Genomic DNA, 14,434 nt, shown 5'->3' on the forward strand with positions numbered 1-14,434 from the left:
GGAAGGGCTGTGAGTTTTGGACTCAGGCAGACATACAGTGGTGGCTCACCATTTAATAACTGGGAGCTACACATCTTTTCCCCATTTGGGGCCTCAATCATCTCACTTGTAAAAGAAGTAAGATTATAATCCCTTCCTCGAAATTCGTTGTTAGGATGACATGCCATATATGTAATATGTCTATTATAGTGCTTGGCACATACTAGGAATTCATTAATATGAAATGTGAAGAAGCACGAAGACAGGACATGACAGGGAAGGATGGGTAGTGAGTGCAGATTGGCATATTGCCCAAATCTGGTGTAAAACATAATTTTAGGAGGACAGTAGTAAATAGAGCAAGACATGCAGATTTGCAGTAGAATCAGGAGATTTTTCTCATGCGAAAGCAAACATTTGGATTTTGTTCAGTGGACAATGGTGGTTCATAAAGTCTCCTGTGTGGATGGCAGACTTTCCAAGAATCGTTGCCTGATTCAGTTGCATTTCTTGAGGACTCTTATAACAAAATTTCAGGGTAATTTTCTATTATGTCCATTTCCCCATAATTTGATAAATGCTTCTTGAGTCTGTTTCCTTTATTAAACTGTGAATTTATCATTTCACTCCAGATTCTTGAAATTGTAGAGATTAAGAGTGCAGGTGCTAGATTCAGACTGCTTGGCTTAGCTCTTCCACCTGCTGTCTGTGATGCACCATTTGATTTTATTAATCTCCTTGTGTCTCCATTTCCTTGTATGTGAAACAGAACCAAGCTCAGCAGGTTGTTGCGAGTAGCAAATTGGCAAAGAACTTAGAGCAGTATCTGGTGTTACAGGAGGCACTCAATCTAAAAGAGAATCATTATTTATTCATGCAAATACTGGACAATTGTGTTTATGCCTTCTATATCCCGGACAAGATGCTGGCCACAAAAACGAGCAAAGACATAATCCCCGCTCTCAAGTGTCTGGAGGACAGGGTCTGTGTGTCATTTCATGTCTTTGTCCCCACCACTCAGCCCAGATCCTGGTATATGGCAACCATCAATAATTGTTTGTGGAATAAATGAGTGGGTAAATGGAAAAGTGAATAAAAATGATATAGCCAGAGGTATACTTCATGAGGATTAATCTGGCAGTGATTTCAGGATGGTTTGGAGGAAGGAGAATGGATGCATAAAAGCTAATTAAGAACTAGGACTTGGCAACCCAGAAGGTATGGGAGCCTTGATTTACTCTCAAGTAATGGTGGGAGGAGGTAGATGGAAAATGAGCATAAGAATAGAATGTTCACCTTCTGGAAGATGTAGCAACTCATTGATGGATTGCCTTTGGCGGTGGAAGAAATGTTTCCATCACAGTTGTTTAGAGGGATGGTGATTTCATTCACAGAAAGAGAGGCTCTAGAAGAAAATAGACTTTGTTTTTTATATAATGAACTTGCCACGCAGAACAAAAAAGAGATGTCACTGCTTAATATAACCATTTTATTCTGGGTCAAACACTATAGATAATTTTATATACATATCTCATTTGATCCTCAAGAAAACTCTATCCATTATCATCATTATCCATCATCATCATTCCCTTTTGAAGAAAGTGAGGTTTTAGTGGTTAGGCAATTTACTCAAGGTCACTTGGCTGGTACGTGGTGAGCCTGTGAAGCATATCCAGGTGTTTCTCTTTTCAAAGTCCTTCCTTAACATCTGAGGTGATGCTGCCTAATGTTGGCTGAGACCATGCTGTGATGCTGAGCACTACATGGGTCACTTTCCATATGCTACCTCGCTTCAGGTTCTAAGAAAACTCAGAGGTGGGTATTATTTCTCCCAAGTATAAAGATACAGAAAATGAAGTTTAGAGAGGTTAATAGTCACTAGGTTAAGAAGCCAGGGTTTTAATTCTGGTCTATTTGGATCCAATTATCTGGGTGCTTCTCATCATTCCACACAGTATTTATAAAAAATTTCCAGGTAGAAATACTCAGTTTGCAGGCAGTAATTCAGATCTGGGTGTTGGAAGCCTGGAATTGTAAGTCTGAGAATCACCTCTGAAAACTATCAGACCTCTACAAAGAAAGTTTTTAAAAGTGGATCCTAATGTGGAGTTAGGACATTTCATGAACACCCTGAAATGGTATGCAAAGTCATGTCAAGATGTATATTTTCCTGGGGTGGGGGTCGGGGAGGATGGGAGTCCTATAGTTTAGCAGAATCTCCAAAGGATCATAGGACTAAAATTGTGAGGGAAAAGAGAGCCAAAGTGAGAATATTTAAGATCTACTCTCTCAACAAATTTCAAGTATAAAATACAGTATTAGTAACTATTTGCACAGTAGATCCCCAAATCTTATTCATCTTATAACTGCAAGTTTATATCCTTTGACCAGAATCTCCCCATTTCCCCAAGCCCCTGGTAGCCACCATTCTACTATTTCTATGAGTTTGACTTTTTTTTTAAATTCCACATATAAATGAGGTCATATAATATTTGTCTTTCTCCGCCTGGAATATTTCACTTAGCATAAAGTCCTCTGGGTTCACCCATGTTGTCACAAATTACAAGATTTCCTTCTTTCTCGACTGAATTTTATATATATCCCGCAGCTTCTCTATCCATTCCCCATTGATGGACACTTAGGTTGTTTCCATATCTTGGTTGTTGTGAATTATGCTGTAATGACTGTGGGAGAGCAGATATCCATTTGAGATGCTGATTTGATTTCCTTCAGATACATACCCAGAAAAGGGATTGCTGGATCATATGGTAGTTCTATTTTAACTTTTGAGGAACCTCCACACCATTTTTCACAAAGGCCACACCAATTTACACTTCCACCTCTTCTTTAGAAATGTCTATTCAGGTTCTTTGCCCATTTTTAATTGGATTATTTGCATTTTTGTTATTGGGCAGTATAAGTTCCTTATATATTTTGGATACATCCCCCATCAGATATATGGTTTGCAAATATTTTCTTCCATTCCATAGGTTGCCTTTTCTCTTTGTCGATTGTCTCCTTTGCTGTGTGGAAACCTTTTAGTTTGTTGTAGTCCCACTTATTGATTTTTGCTTTTGTTCCCTATGGTTTTGGTGTCATATAAAAAGAAATCATTTCCAAAACTGATGTCAAGGAGCTTTCTCCCATGTTCTCTTCTAGGAGTTTTATGAATTCGGATCTTGCATTTAAGTCTTTAATGCATTTTGAGTTATTTTTTGTGAGTGGTGTAAGATAGGAGTCCACTTTCATTCTTTTGAATGTGAATATGCAGTTTTATGCATGGGTTCATTTCTTGGCTCTCTGTTCTGTTCCATGGATCTATGTGTTTTTATGCCATTACCATACTGTTTGATTACTAGAGCTCTGTGATAAAGTTGAAATCAGGAAATGTGATGCTTCCAGCTTTGTTCTTTCTCAAGCTTTGGCTTGAGGGGGGGGTCTTTTGTGGTTCCATACAAATTTTAAGACTGTGTCCTCTATATTTGTGAAAAATGCCACTGGAATTTTGATAGGGATTGCATTGAATCTGTAGATCACTTTGAGTAGAATGTACATTTTCGCAATATTAATTATTCCAATTGGTGTAACAGGGTATCTTTCCATTTATTTGTGTCTTCTCCAGTTTCTTTCATCAATGTTCTAGTTTTTGGTGTACAGATCTTTTACCTTTTTGGTTAAATTTATTCCTAAGTGTTTTATTGCTTTGGATGCTATTGTAAATGGGATTGTTTTATTTATTTCTTCTTCAGATAGTTCATTGTTAGTGTATAGAAATGCAACTGATTTTTGTGTATTGATTTCATATCCTGCAACTTCACTGAGTCATTTATTAGTTTCAACCATTTGTGTGTGTGTGTGTGTCTAGTTTTTAGGGATTTCTATATATAAGATCATGTGCTTTTTTTTTTTTCTGATTTCATTGTATTATCTTTCTGTGGTTTTTTTGTTTGTTTGTTTTTAAGTAGACCCCACACCCAGTGTGGAGCCCAATGCAGGGCTTGAACTCAGGACCCTGAGATCAAGAACTGAGCTGAGATCAAGAATCGGACACTTAGGGTCACCTGGGTGGCTCAGATGGTTAAGCGTCTGCCTTCGGCTCAGGTCATGATCCCAGGGTCTTGGGATCGAGTCCTGCATTGGGCTCCCTGCTCGGCGGAGAGCTTACTTCTCCCTCCCCCTCTGCTGCTCTCCCTGCTTGTGCTCTCTCACTCTCTCTGTCAAATAAATAAAATCTTAAAAAAAAAAAAAAGAATCGGACACTTAACCTATTGAGCCACTCAGGTGCCCCCTTTCTGTGTTTTCTTGTAGCTTGTTGAACTTCCTTAAAACATCTATTTTGAAAACTTTATCAGGCAGATCATAGATATGTATTTCTTTTTTTTTTTAAAGATTTTATTTATTTATTTGAGAGAGAGAAAGCAAGAGAGATCACAGAGGGGGAGGAAGAAGCAGACTCGCACTGAGTGGAAAGCCTGGTGTGGGGCCTGATCCCAGGACCCTGAGATCATGATCTGAGCCGAAGGCAGCTGCCCAACTGACTGAGCCACCCAGGCACCCTATAGATCTGTATTTCTTAAGGGTCAGTTACTAGAAAATTATTGTGTCATTTGGTTGTGTCATGTTTTGTTGATTTTTAATGTTCCCTGAAATCATGCCTTGACGTTTTCACATTTGAAGAAGCAGTTACCTCCTCCAGGCTTTACCAACTGGCTTTGGGGGGAAAAAATCCCTCTGTTAACCCTTCTAGGGATTCTTAGGCTTTTCAGTGGATTCTTAGACCTTTTCAATGAATTGCCCAGCTCCACACTTCTTGTTCCCTATGGGAGGGGACATTCTTAAGACTGTACACCTTCTCTTGATCCTACAAAGCCAGGCCAGAGGCTGACAGCCTCCGGTTTGCTTTCCCTAGGGTGGTGCCCTGAAATGCTCAAGTTTGTGTGTTTTCTCTCAATTCCTCAGAGTTGGACTGGTTTTCTACACTTGCTCACTAGCCATCTGCAAATGCCCAGACTTGCCACCCTTGGGGGCATGCACAGGGAGCCAGCCAGCCATGGCTTGGTGGTGTTCGTGGGTGAGGCATACAGGGCACTGGAAGTCCCTGCAGGAGAGATGGGAGGGTCTACAGATTAAGAAGCATTGCCAGCAGTGTGTGGGCAGGCTTCCTAGTGGAATAGTTAGCAGGATCTGCATCCCTTTGATGCATGGTGAGACTTGCCTGCTCTGCTCCCAGCCTCTCCCTGGCTTCATTCAGGTAGCTCCCCTCAGTGTTCTGCATAGGATGAGAAAGAAGTGGGTCTTTTTGGCAGCATCCGGCACAGCTAGGGGAGTCAAATACTTACTCACACGCTCTCACTTTACCCCGTGGGGAAAATCAAGGGCTGAGGGTGTCTCCTTGGCACTGAGTTGTGCTGCTTTGGGGAAGTGTGACTGTAGCCACAGTGAAGCTATTCCTCTTACCTCTTCAAAGTGTTAAGTCTCAGATTGTTTTTGCTCTAGTTATGTGCTGGAACTTCTCCGCTGGACCCCGGGCTCCTACACACATACTCTGGTCAACGGGTAATTGTCAAACTTGGTGTTCTTTGCAGGGAAGATGGAAAACTGTTGTGCCATCTCCTTGACATCACCCAGGAAGTGATCACTAAAGGGAAACAGGATTATGAACTGAGCGAGCATGATCATGTAATCTGTCTAATTGTCTAAGTCTCCTCTTAGGACCTTCAACTGTTTTAAAGGTTCAAGCTTTCTTTTCTAAATTATGCATTTAAGACTATGAATTTACTTCTACATACTGGTTTACCTGCATCTCCTTTGATTAGGTAAGTTTTTTGTTTTGGGGGGTGCTTTTTTTTGAGTACGGTCGACACAATGTTACATTAGTTTTAGGTGGACAATATAGGGATTCAACGTCTCTAGACATTATGTTATTCTCACCACAGGTGCAGCCACCATCTGTCACCATACAACGCTATTACATCATTGACTATGTTTCCTTTGCTGTGCCTTTTATTCCTGTGACTTAATTCATTCTGTAACTGGAAGCCTGTATCTCCCACTCCCTTTCACCCATTTTGCCCATCTTCCCAACCCCCTCCCTCTGGCAACCATCAGTTTGTTCTTTGTATTTATAGGTCTGATTCTGCTTTTTGTTTGTTCATCTGTTTTTTTAGATTCCATACATGAGTGACATCATACAGCATTTGTCTTTCTCTGTCTAATTTCTCTTAACATTATACCCTCTAGGTCCACACATGTTGTTACAAATGGCAAGATTTCATCCTTTTAAAAGGCTGCATAATATTACATTGTGTATATCTATATCTATATATCTACTCAGATAGGTAGATAGATAGATGATAGGTTTTTTAAAAAGTATAAATATTCCTGTTTTCAATGATGATGTCTGCTTTGATGCACACATTATTTTTAAATGTGCTTTTAGTAGCTCCAAACATATGGGAAGAGGCTGATTATCTTTTATTATTGATTTCTATTTTGACTACATTATGATCAGAAAATATGTTCTGCTTGATATGTATTCTTTGGTATTAACATTTGCTTTATGGCCTAATTTTTGCAGATATATGTCCTTGAAAAAAATGTGGATTCTCTAATAATTTCATGTAATACTCAAATCAAGCTGGTTAATTGTGTGACTCAGATTTTCTATACCCTTACCAAAATTCTACTCCCCCCGCCTGCCCGCCCCCAGTCTCTCAACTACTAAAAAATGATATGATAAAATCTCCTAATATGATGTGGTTTATCATTTTTTCCTTACAGTTCTGTTAGTTTTTTTCTCTATATCCTGGAAGGCTGTGCTATTAAATGCGTATTAGTAGCTGTTGTTTTTTTTTTTTCTTTTTCTGGTGAATTTTCCTTTTATTATGATATAATGACTTTCCTTATCCCTTTTAATGCCTTTGCCTTAAGTATGTCTTGCCTGATATCAACGAGCTGTCCGTTTTCCTGCTTGCTTCAGCAGCACATTTCCCAAAATAAGCAGTTCATCTTAATTTTGGTCAGTATTTCTTGATATACCTTTATTATTTCCTGATGGTCAAACTTTCTACATCATTACAGTTTAGGCGTAACTTTTGTACACATGAGATGACAGAATTTTGTTCCTTCGTCCAATCTAAATGTCTCTGTTTTTAAAGATCAGTTAAAGACATTTAAACATTTTTGTAATTACCCATATATTTTGTGATTTTTGTCTGCTTCTTTATATTTCCTTTCCTGACTTATACTGGTTCGACCAAAATCTCTTTAGTTCTGTTACAACCCTACTATAATTTACAAGTTATAAATTCTATATCCATTATTTTAGTGGTTACACCTAAACTTAAACCTTGTAGTAGAAAGTCCAAAATACTCAACATTTCTATTCTCCTGCAACTCAATGCAAGAACCTTTCAACACTTATTCTAATTCCTCTTCTTGTAGTACATATAATTGTTCCCTAGTATCTTAATCCATCTTGTTTATGTGGAATTATTATATTATTTTAAAACTCAGCATCTTGTTAATTTTTTCTACATATAAACAAGTTATTTGTCTGTTCATTGCTTCCTGTATATTGCTTATCTTTAATTCAATTTGTTTTATCCTGAAGGAAATCCCTTAGTTTTTTTTCCAGTAAGTTTTCATGCATGATAAACTCTCTCAATATTTTCCGGAAATGAGAATACTCATGGGAGGGTCCTACTACCAAACCTTGACGTATGAGTTGCTGTAAACACTTCATCAATAGTTCAAGATGTAACCTGTATATAAACAGGTGTTATACTTAGTCCGGATGGGAAATTGGTTGTAATCTCATCTGATTTTCCAGAATCATCTCTGTAGCATTCCTGTAATGTCACCCTTTCAATACTTCCAGAGGAATCATACCCATGGAACCAAGGAACCAAACCAGTGCATCTGAATTCATCCTCCTGGGACTTTCAGAAAATCCAGAGCAGGAGACCCTCCTCTTTGCTCTGTTTCTCTGCATGTATGTGGTCACAGTAGTGGGGAACCTGCTCATCATCCTGGCCATCAGCTCAGATTCACACCTCCACAACCCCATGTACTTCTTCCTGGCTAATCTCTCGTTGGTTGATTTCTGTCTAGCCACCAACACTGTCCCCAAGATGTTGGTGAACATCCAAATCAAGAGCAAGTCAATCTCTTATCCCTGCTGCCTGACCCAGATGTATTTTTTCCATTTCTTTGGCATTATGGACAGTGTTTTAATTGCTGTGATGGCTTATGACAGGTTTGTGGCTATATGTCACCCCTTACACTACACCACCATCATGAGCCCACGCCTCTGTGGCCTGCTGGCTGGTGGCCCATGGGTGTTTTCCTACTTTATTTCTCTCACTCATATCCTCTTGATGGTGCGCCTGGTTTTCTGTGGGAACAATAAGATTCCTCACTACTTCTGTGACCTCACTCCTCTTCTCAGGCTTTCTTGCAATGACGCCTCTGTGAACAAGATCTTCGTGCTCATCGTGGCTGGGATGGTGATAGCCACGCCTTTCATCTGCATCCTGGCCTCCTATGCTCGCATCATTGTGGCCATCATGAAGGTCCCCTCTGCAGGGGGCAGGAAGAAAGCCTTTTCCACCTGCAGCTCCCATCTGTCTGTGGTTGCTCTCTTCTATGGGAACACGATTGGGGTCTATTTGTGTCCTTCCTCTGTGCGCACAGCTGTGAAGGAGAAAGCCTCTGCTGTGATGTACACTGTGGTCACCCCCATGCTGAACCCCTTTATCTATAGTCTGAGGAACAGAGATCTGAAGGGGGCCCTGAGGAAGCTTGTCAACAGAAAAATTACTTCATCTTCCTGACCATGAGGACACCTGGAAACTTCCAGGAAGTAAGATCTCAACATCTAAGGTCATGGGCAAAAGAATGGAGTTGCATGGTTTTAGAGAGTAGCCACTTTGGATTTTGAGTTGCAGAAGTTTAAAAGGGAATCTCAAGATGGCCCTGTTACTATTTTCTCAATTACTGAGACCAGTAGGAGTCCTTTTGGGTATGTCCGATGCTGTCTTCCCAGAAAGATCAGTCTAGCCCTATTAGATTGGATTTATCCTGGTTGAAAATCTGGTTAGCTCTCAACAAATTTTTATGGAGTTTATATTCCGGGCTTGCTGTAAGCTCTAGCCATGGAGTGGTGAGCAAGAGACACAAGGTCCCTATTGTGTAGAGTTTATAGTGGAATGTGGGAGAAGATACTAATTGTAATGGAATGAAATATGCACATGAGGGCAAGGGTAGGATAGAGTAAGAACACCCTACAGAATCTGGAAGGGGGAATCAGGGAAGGTTTCCTGGGAGAGATGATCCTAAACCTCAAAGGATAAGATGATGTTTTTCAGACAAATATGAGGGAAAGAATATCAGAAAAAGAAGAAAAAAACCCAGTATGTGAAAAGGTCAGAGAGCAAGAGAAAATGAGAGAAGGATGCATTTGTGAAGTGAAAAATCCAGTTATGGTGAATGCCTTGGGGAATGCCAGGTCAAGAAGGACTTTGGGACCAACTCAAGAGTTTGGCTTTTTCCTGAGAACCAGAGAGTTCTTTCACTTCCAGGGACCAAAGTCAGGGAGCATATAGGTAAGTCATGTCCCCCCTTCTACCCTCATTCCTATTCTGTCTTCTGGGGGAGCAGGATGGCATGTACTAGATAAAATTTGTACAAGGCACAGGGGAGAAAGAAATTGAGACCATGCACTAAGAAAATAAGGAAATAAGGAAAAATAAGAAAAACCGTTTGACTTGGTATAAGTCTTTGTAGCCAAAGAGAAAAATACCAATCAGTTGAATCTTGAATGTTTAAGCCAGAAGGAAGCTGAGGCATGTCTCAGCCGCCATATATGCGTGTGGATTGCATGAGTAGTAACACTGCTCACAACAGAAATGAGAGATATTTGTTGCAGGTTTTCCTAGGGTCTCCTCACCATGTTCCATTACACGGTCTCATTCCCTCATTCTCTAGCCCCTATGAAAGCAATGTATTGTGGAGTCATTCTAATGTTCATACGGAGATTCACAATCCAAATGGAACGAGCAGTGAGTTTGGGCTCTATTTCCGGGCTGAATGAACAGTGAACGGGGCCAGAATTTTTCAAATGGTGCTAAGGAGCGGACATCATCTTAAACAGAATGGCTTTGAATAATTTGTACTTCTAGTTTGCTTATGTTACTTTCCTTCCAAGAGAATTAAATGAGACTTTCTCAGTTGAACAAACAGACCTCTGCACTTGGCCCTGTTGTAGGCTGGAAAGAGGATGCTTTCTGGGGATACTCTGGTGAATAAAACCCAGAACTTAAGAATAGTGGAGTTTGCTGTAGGGAACCCATCATCTGGTCAGGGCTTTTTCAGAACAACCAAAAATCAGCTGATAGCTGAACCACACCTCTTTCTCCTAGTAGGTCCTCCTGCCATATGCACGTGAGTAGTTACAGTGATAGTTGGGAGAGGGGATGCAATGTGATGCCTGGCGCCAATAAAATTCTCTTAAGATTCTGTCAGCCAAACTATCTCTGTCTTGTTTTGTGTTTAAAAAAGTTAAGGCCTCATCTCCAGGAGAGATTTGTCCTGGTAGCCCTTACAGTATCAACTTCCAACATTTGCTGACATCGGTATATGTTTAATTCATTAATTCAACAAATATTTACCAAGTTTCCTTTATGCCAGCTAATATTCTAAGCACTGGCAATGGAACAGTAAGCAAGAGAGAAAAAAATAAAATAAAAAGCCCTTTCCTATGACTAAAAGGTTTAGTACCAAGGAGTTTTTTGGGGAGTGGAACTGTTCTGTATCCTGATATCAGAGCAATGACTTTGAAGGTACTAAAAAATTTAAATGCTCTGTCTCCCCAGATCCCACAAATCTATACATGTGATAAAATTCCAAGGACTGTACACCAGAAAAAAAAGTTAATCTTACTGATATTAATTTTTTCAAAAATAAAATTAAACACTAGATAATAAAGCAACCATTCCCATTTCAGCAGGGAAAACGATAAACAAAGAAATAATCACTATGTTAGATAATTACCAATGGTAAGAAGGACTTCAAAGGTATAATGGAGAATATGTGACAGAGACAGATGGAGGGAGGTATTTTAATTGGGCATTTCTGAGAGCAACTGGTCTCTGGTAAGATGACTTCTGAGCTGAGACCTGAATCAGGCCAAGAAAGGAGTATTTCTAGGAAGGAGGTGGGAACGGAATGTCAGAAGAAGGGAACTGGACATGCAAAGTCAGGAACAAGTCAGTAGTTAAGTGTTAAGGAGTTGTCCATGTTTTTAAAATATATTTAGATTAGTGTAAACAATTTAGATTTGCAGGAACAAAATCCTGCAAACGTTATAAGCCCAACATAGAACTTGGCTTAAAACAACCAACAGTTATCATTTCATGGTTTCTGTGGGTCAGGAAACTGGGAGAGGCTTCGCTCTGTGACTTGGCTCAGAGTCTCTGATAGGGCGGCAGTCACAAGTCTGGGGGCACTGTGGTCGGGCCCTATCCTGACTGGAGCAGGGGTCTGGTTCCACCCTCCCTCTGAGCAGATCTCAGTTCTTCACTGATCAAAGACAGCAGTTCCTGGACATATGGGTCTCTTCATAGTGGAGTGGAAGAGAGAGAGGGACAAAGACAGAGAGAGAGACAGAAAGGGGGAGAGAGACAGAGGCAGAGAGAGACAGAGGAGAGAGAGACAGAGAGAAAGAGAGAGAGAGACACACACACACACACAGAGACAGAGACAGAGAGAGGGGGGAGAGAGATAGAGACACACAGAGAGAGACTGAGAGAGAGAGGGGGAGAGATATAAAGACACACAGAGAGAGAGGGAGGGAGATATAGAGATAGAGACACACAGAGAGAGACACAGAGAGAGAGGGAGAGAGAGAGAGACACAGAGAGAGACAGAGACAGAGAGGGAGGGAGAGACAGAGACAGAAGAAGAGAGAGAGAGATAAAGACAGAGAGAGACAGAGACAGAGAGAGGATAGAGACAGAGAGGGAGGGAGGGAGAGAGAGAGACAGAGAAAGAGAGAGGGAGAGACAGATATAGAGACACACAGAGAGGGACAGAAGGAGAGAGAGAGAAAGAGAGAGAGGGACAAAGAGAGACACACAGAGAGAGACAGAGACAGAGAAAGAGAGAGGGAGAGAGACAGAGACACAGAGAGAGAGGGACAGAGAGAGACAGAGACAGAGGGACAGAGACAGAGAGAGAGGAGAGAGATGGAGAGAGAGAGACAGAAGGAGAGAAAAGGAGGGAGGGAGACAGAGAAACAGAAGGAGAGAGACAGGGAGAAGCTGAGAAGGACACCAATATCCTCCCAGCAGCTGCCTTTTCAGGCGACTGACCCACAGTTCACGGGATGTTGGTCGCGGTGCCCTGGTTTGGACACTCTGAACTCATGCAGTTCCAGCTTACGACACACGGGGGCAGCAGAGACACCCAGGCGGGTGCCTGGTTCTCTCCGCTGCGCCTGGAACAGAACTTTACAGGGAGCCCCCCTCCACCTCAGCCCCGTCACCACAGGGCAGCCACGGACCTGCCGCTTCTCCAGGGCACCCCAAGTCGGGGCACATTAGGAGAGTGGCCTTACGTGTTCCAAATCCCCTGTCCATCCCACCCCAGGACTCCCTGAACCTGCGCTCTTTCCCCACCCCACCCAGGACTGGGGCTGTCTGGGGTCCAAATGGGGAGGGTCCACGGGGCCCTTGTTCTTTCCGAGGTCGGGAGAGAGAGACAGAGGTGGCGGGGGAGAGGTTGGGGAAGGTACCGCAATCGTGATTAGAAATGAAACAACAGCATCAGTGTATGGACTCTCAAGTCCAGAGGCGACCTTGGGGCGGGTGGGGTGTAGTGTCCACTTCACGTGAGCGGCGGCACCACGGCAGGATTCGGAGAAGGTCAAGGGGAAGGTGGAGAGACAATATTGCGAGAGTAGCTGGATGTTTAGGACCCTCAGCATTCCCTTTACAGATATTCACTGGATGCCTATGACTTTCCTGACAAGTCTCAGGCCCGGGGAGACAATGGACTCAGTGGACGGCCAATCTCTGCCCTTCAGGAGCGAACAATCGAGCGTCAGAGTCCATGAATATAATCAAGAAGTACATCAAGGAAGATGTGAGGTCACATTGTTTTGAAGAACAGAATATGGATAAGGGTAGAGGGGTATGTGATAGTTTTCTCTTTCACAGCTTTATTGAGATATAATTCATAGAGCATGCATTCCCCCATTTAAACTATACAATTAAAAAATATACAATTTAGCGGTTTTCAGTATGTTCACAGAGCTGTGCAGCCATCACCACAGTCACTTTTAAAACATTTTCATTACCCCAAAAAAGAAATCCCATACTTAATGGCAGTCTTCCTACCCCATTTCACCCCTACTCCTTAGCCCCCGGCCCTAAACATCCGCTAATCTATTTTCTGTTTCTATAGCTTTGCTGATTCTGGACATTTTGCATAAATGGAATGGAGAGTATGTGACCGGCTCCTTTCGCTGAGCATAGTTTTCAAGGTTTATCCATGTTGGAGCATAAATCAATACCTCATCCGTTATATAGCCAAATCATATTCCCTCATATATTGGCTATATGTGCAGAAATACCACATTTTGTTTATCCTTTCATCAGTTGATGGGCATTTGGGTTTTTTCCACATTGTTTCCACTTTTTGGCTGTTATGAATAATGCTGCTACGAGCGTTCGTATACAAGTTTTGTATGGACAGGGTTGTAGGGTGTTTTATTATTTTTGTATTGAGGCATAATTGACTTAGAGCATCATGTTAGTTTCAGGTGTCCTACATGATACAATATTTGTATGTATTGCAAAATGATCACCACAAGAAGTCTAGTTCACATCTGTCACCATACCTGGTTGCAAAACTTTTTTTCTTGCCATAAGAACTTTTAAGATTGGGGCGCCTGGGTGGCTCAGTCAGTTAAGCATCTGCCTTCGGCTCTGGTCATGATCTCCCGGTCCTGGGATCAAGGCCTGCGTCTGGACTTCCTGCTCAGCGGGGAGTCTGCTTCTCTCTTTCTCTCTGCCCCTCCCCTTTGCTCATGTTCTCTCTCTCTCTCTCTCTCTTTCAAGAACTTTTAAGATCTACTCTCTTAGCAACTCTTCGCAATACACAAATGCAGTGTCATGAACTGTCACCATGCTGTACAAGGATTGTAGTTTTAAACTAAGTAGTTAGGGAAGGCCTCACTGAGAAGGTGGCATTTGATCAGTCATTGGAAAGGTGAAGGAGGGAACCATTGGGATGGGCACAGGGACAGCCAGCTCCCAGGCCTTGAGCTGAGAGCAGGCTTGCATGTTCAAGGAATCACTGAGAATAAAGATTGGACCATGTTAACAGCATTAAATAATGAGCAGCTTTCTTATCATTGTGCGGCTGTTGGAGCAATTCCCAGAGACGACAAAGA

The 14,434-nt window shown here is 41.7% G+C and overlaps 1 protein-coding gene across 1 annotated transcript; it reads left to right on the plus strand.

The window, feature by feature from the left end:
* Positions 1-7,871: 7,871 nt before the first annotated feature.
* Positions 7,872-8,813, plus strand: LOC123834125 (olfactory receptor 1M1). The gene has a single exon (XM_045863089.1). The coding sequence runs from the start codon at positions 7,872-7,874 to the stop codon at positions 8,811-8,813; it is 942 nt and encodes a 313-aa protein (XP_045719045.1).
* Positions 8,814-14,434: the final 5,621 nt, after the last annotated feature.

The sequence above is a fragment of the Mirounga angustirostris genome, unplaced genomic scaffold, assembly GCF_029215605.1.
Source record: "Mirounga angustirostris isolate CCGP_5_RB_7025 unplaced genomic scaffold, mMirAng1.0.hap1 SCAF_1, whole genome shotgun sequence".
NCBI lineage: Eukaryota > Metazoa > Chordata > Mammalia > Carnivora > Phocidae > Mirounga > Mirounga angustirostris.

Bases quoted from the DNA above. Each gene is read 5' to 3' on its own strand.
- LOC123834125 (XM_045863089.1), top strand. From the start codon at position 7,872: ATGGAACCAAGGAACCAAACCAGTGCATCTGAATTCATCCTCCTGGGA.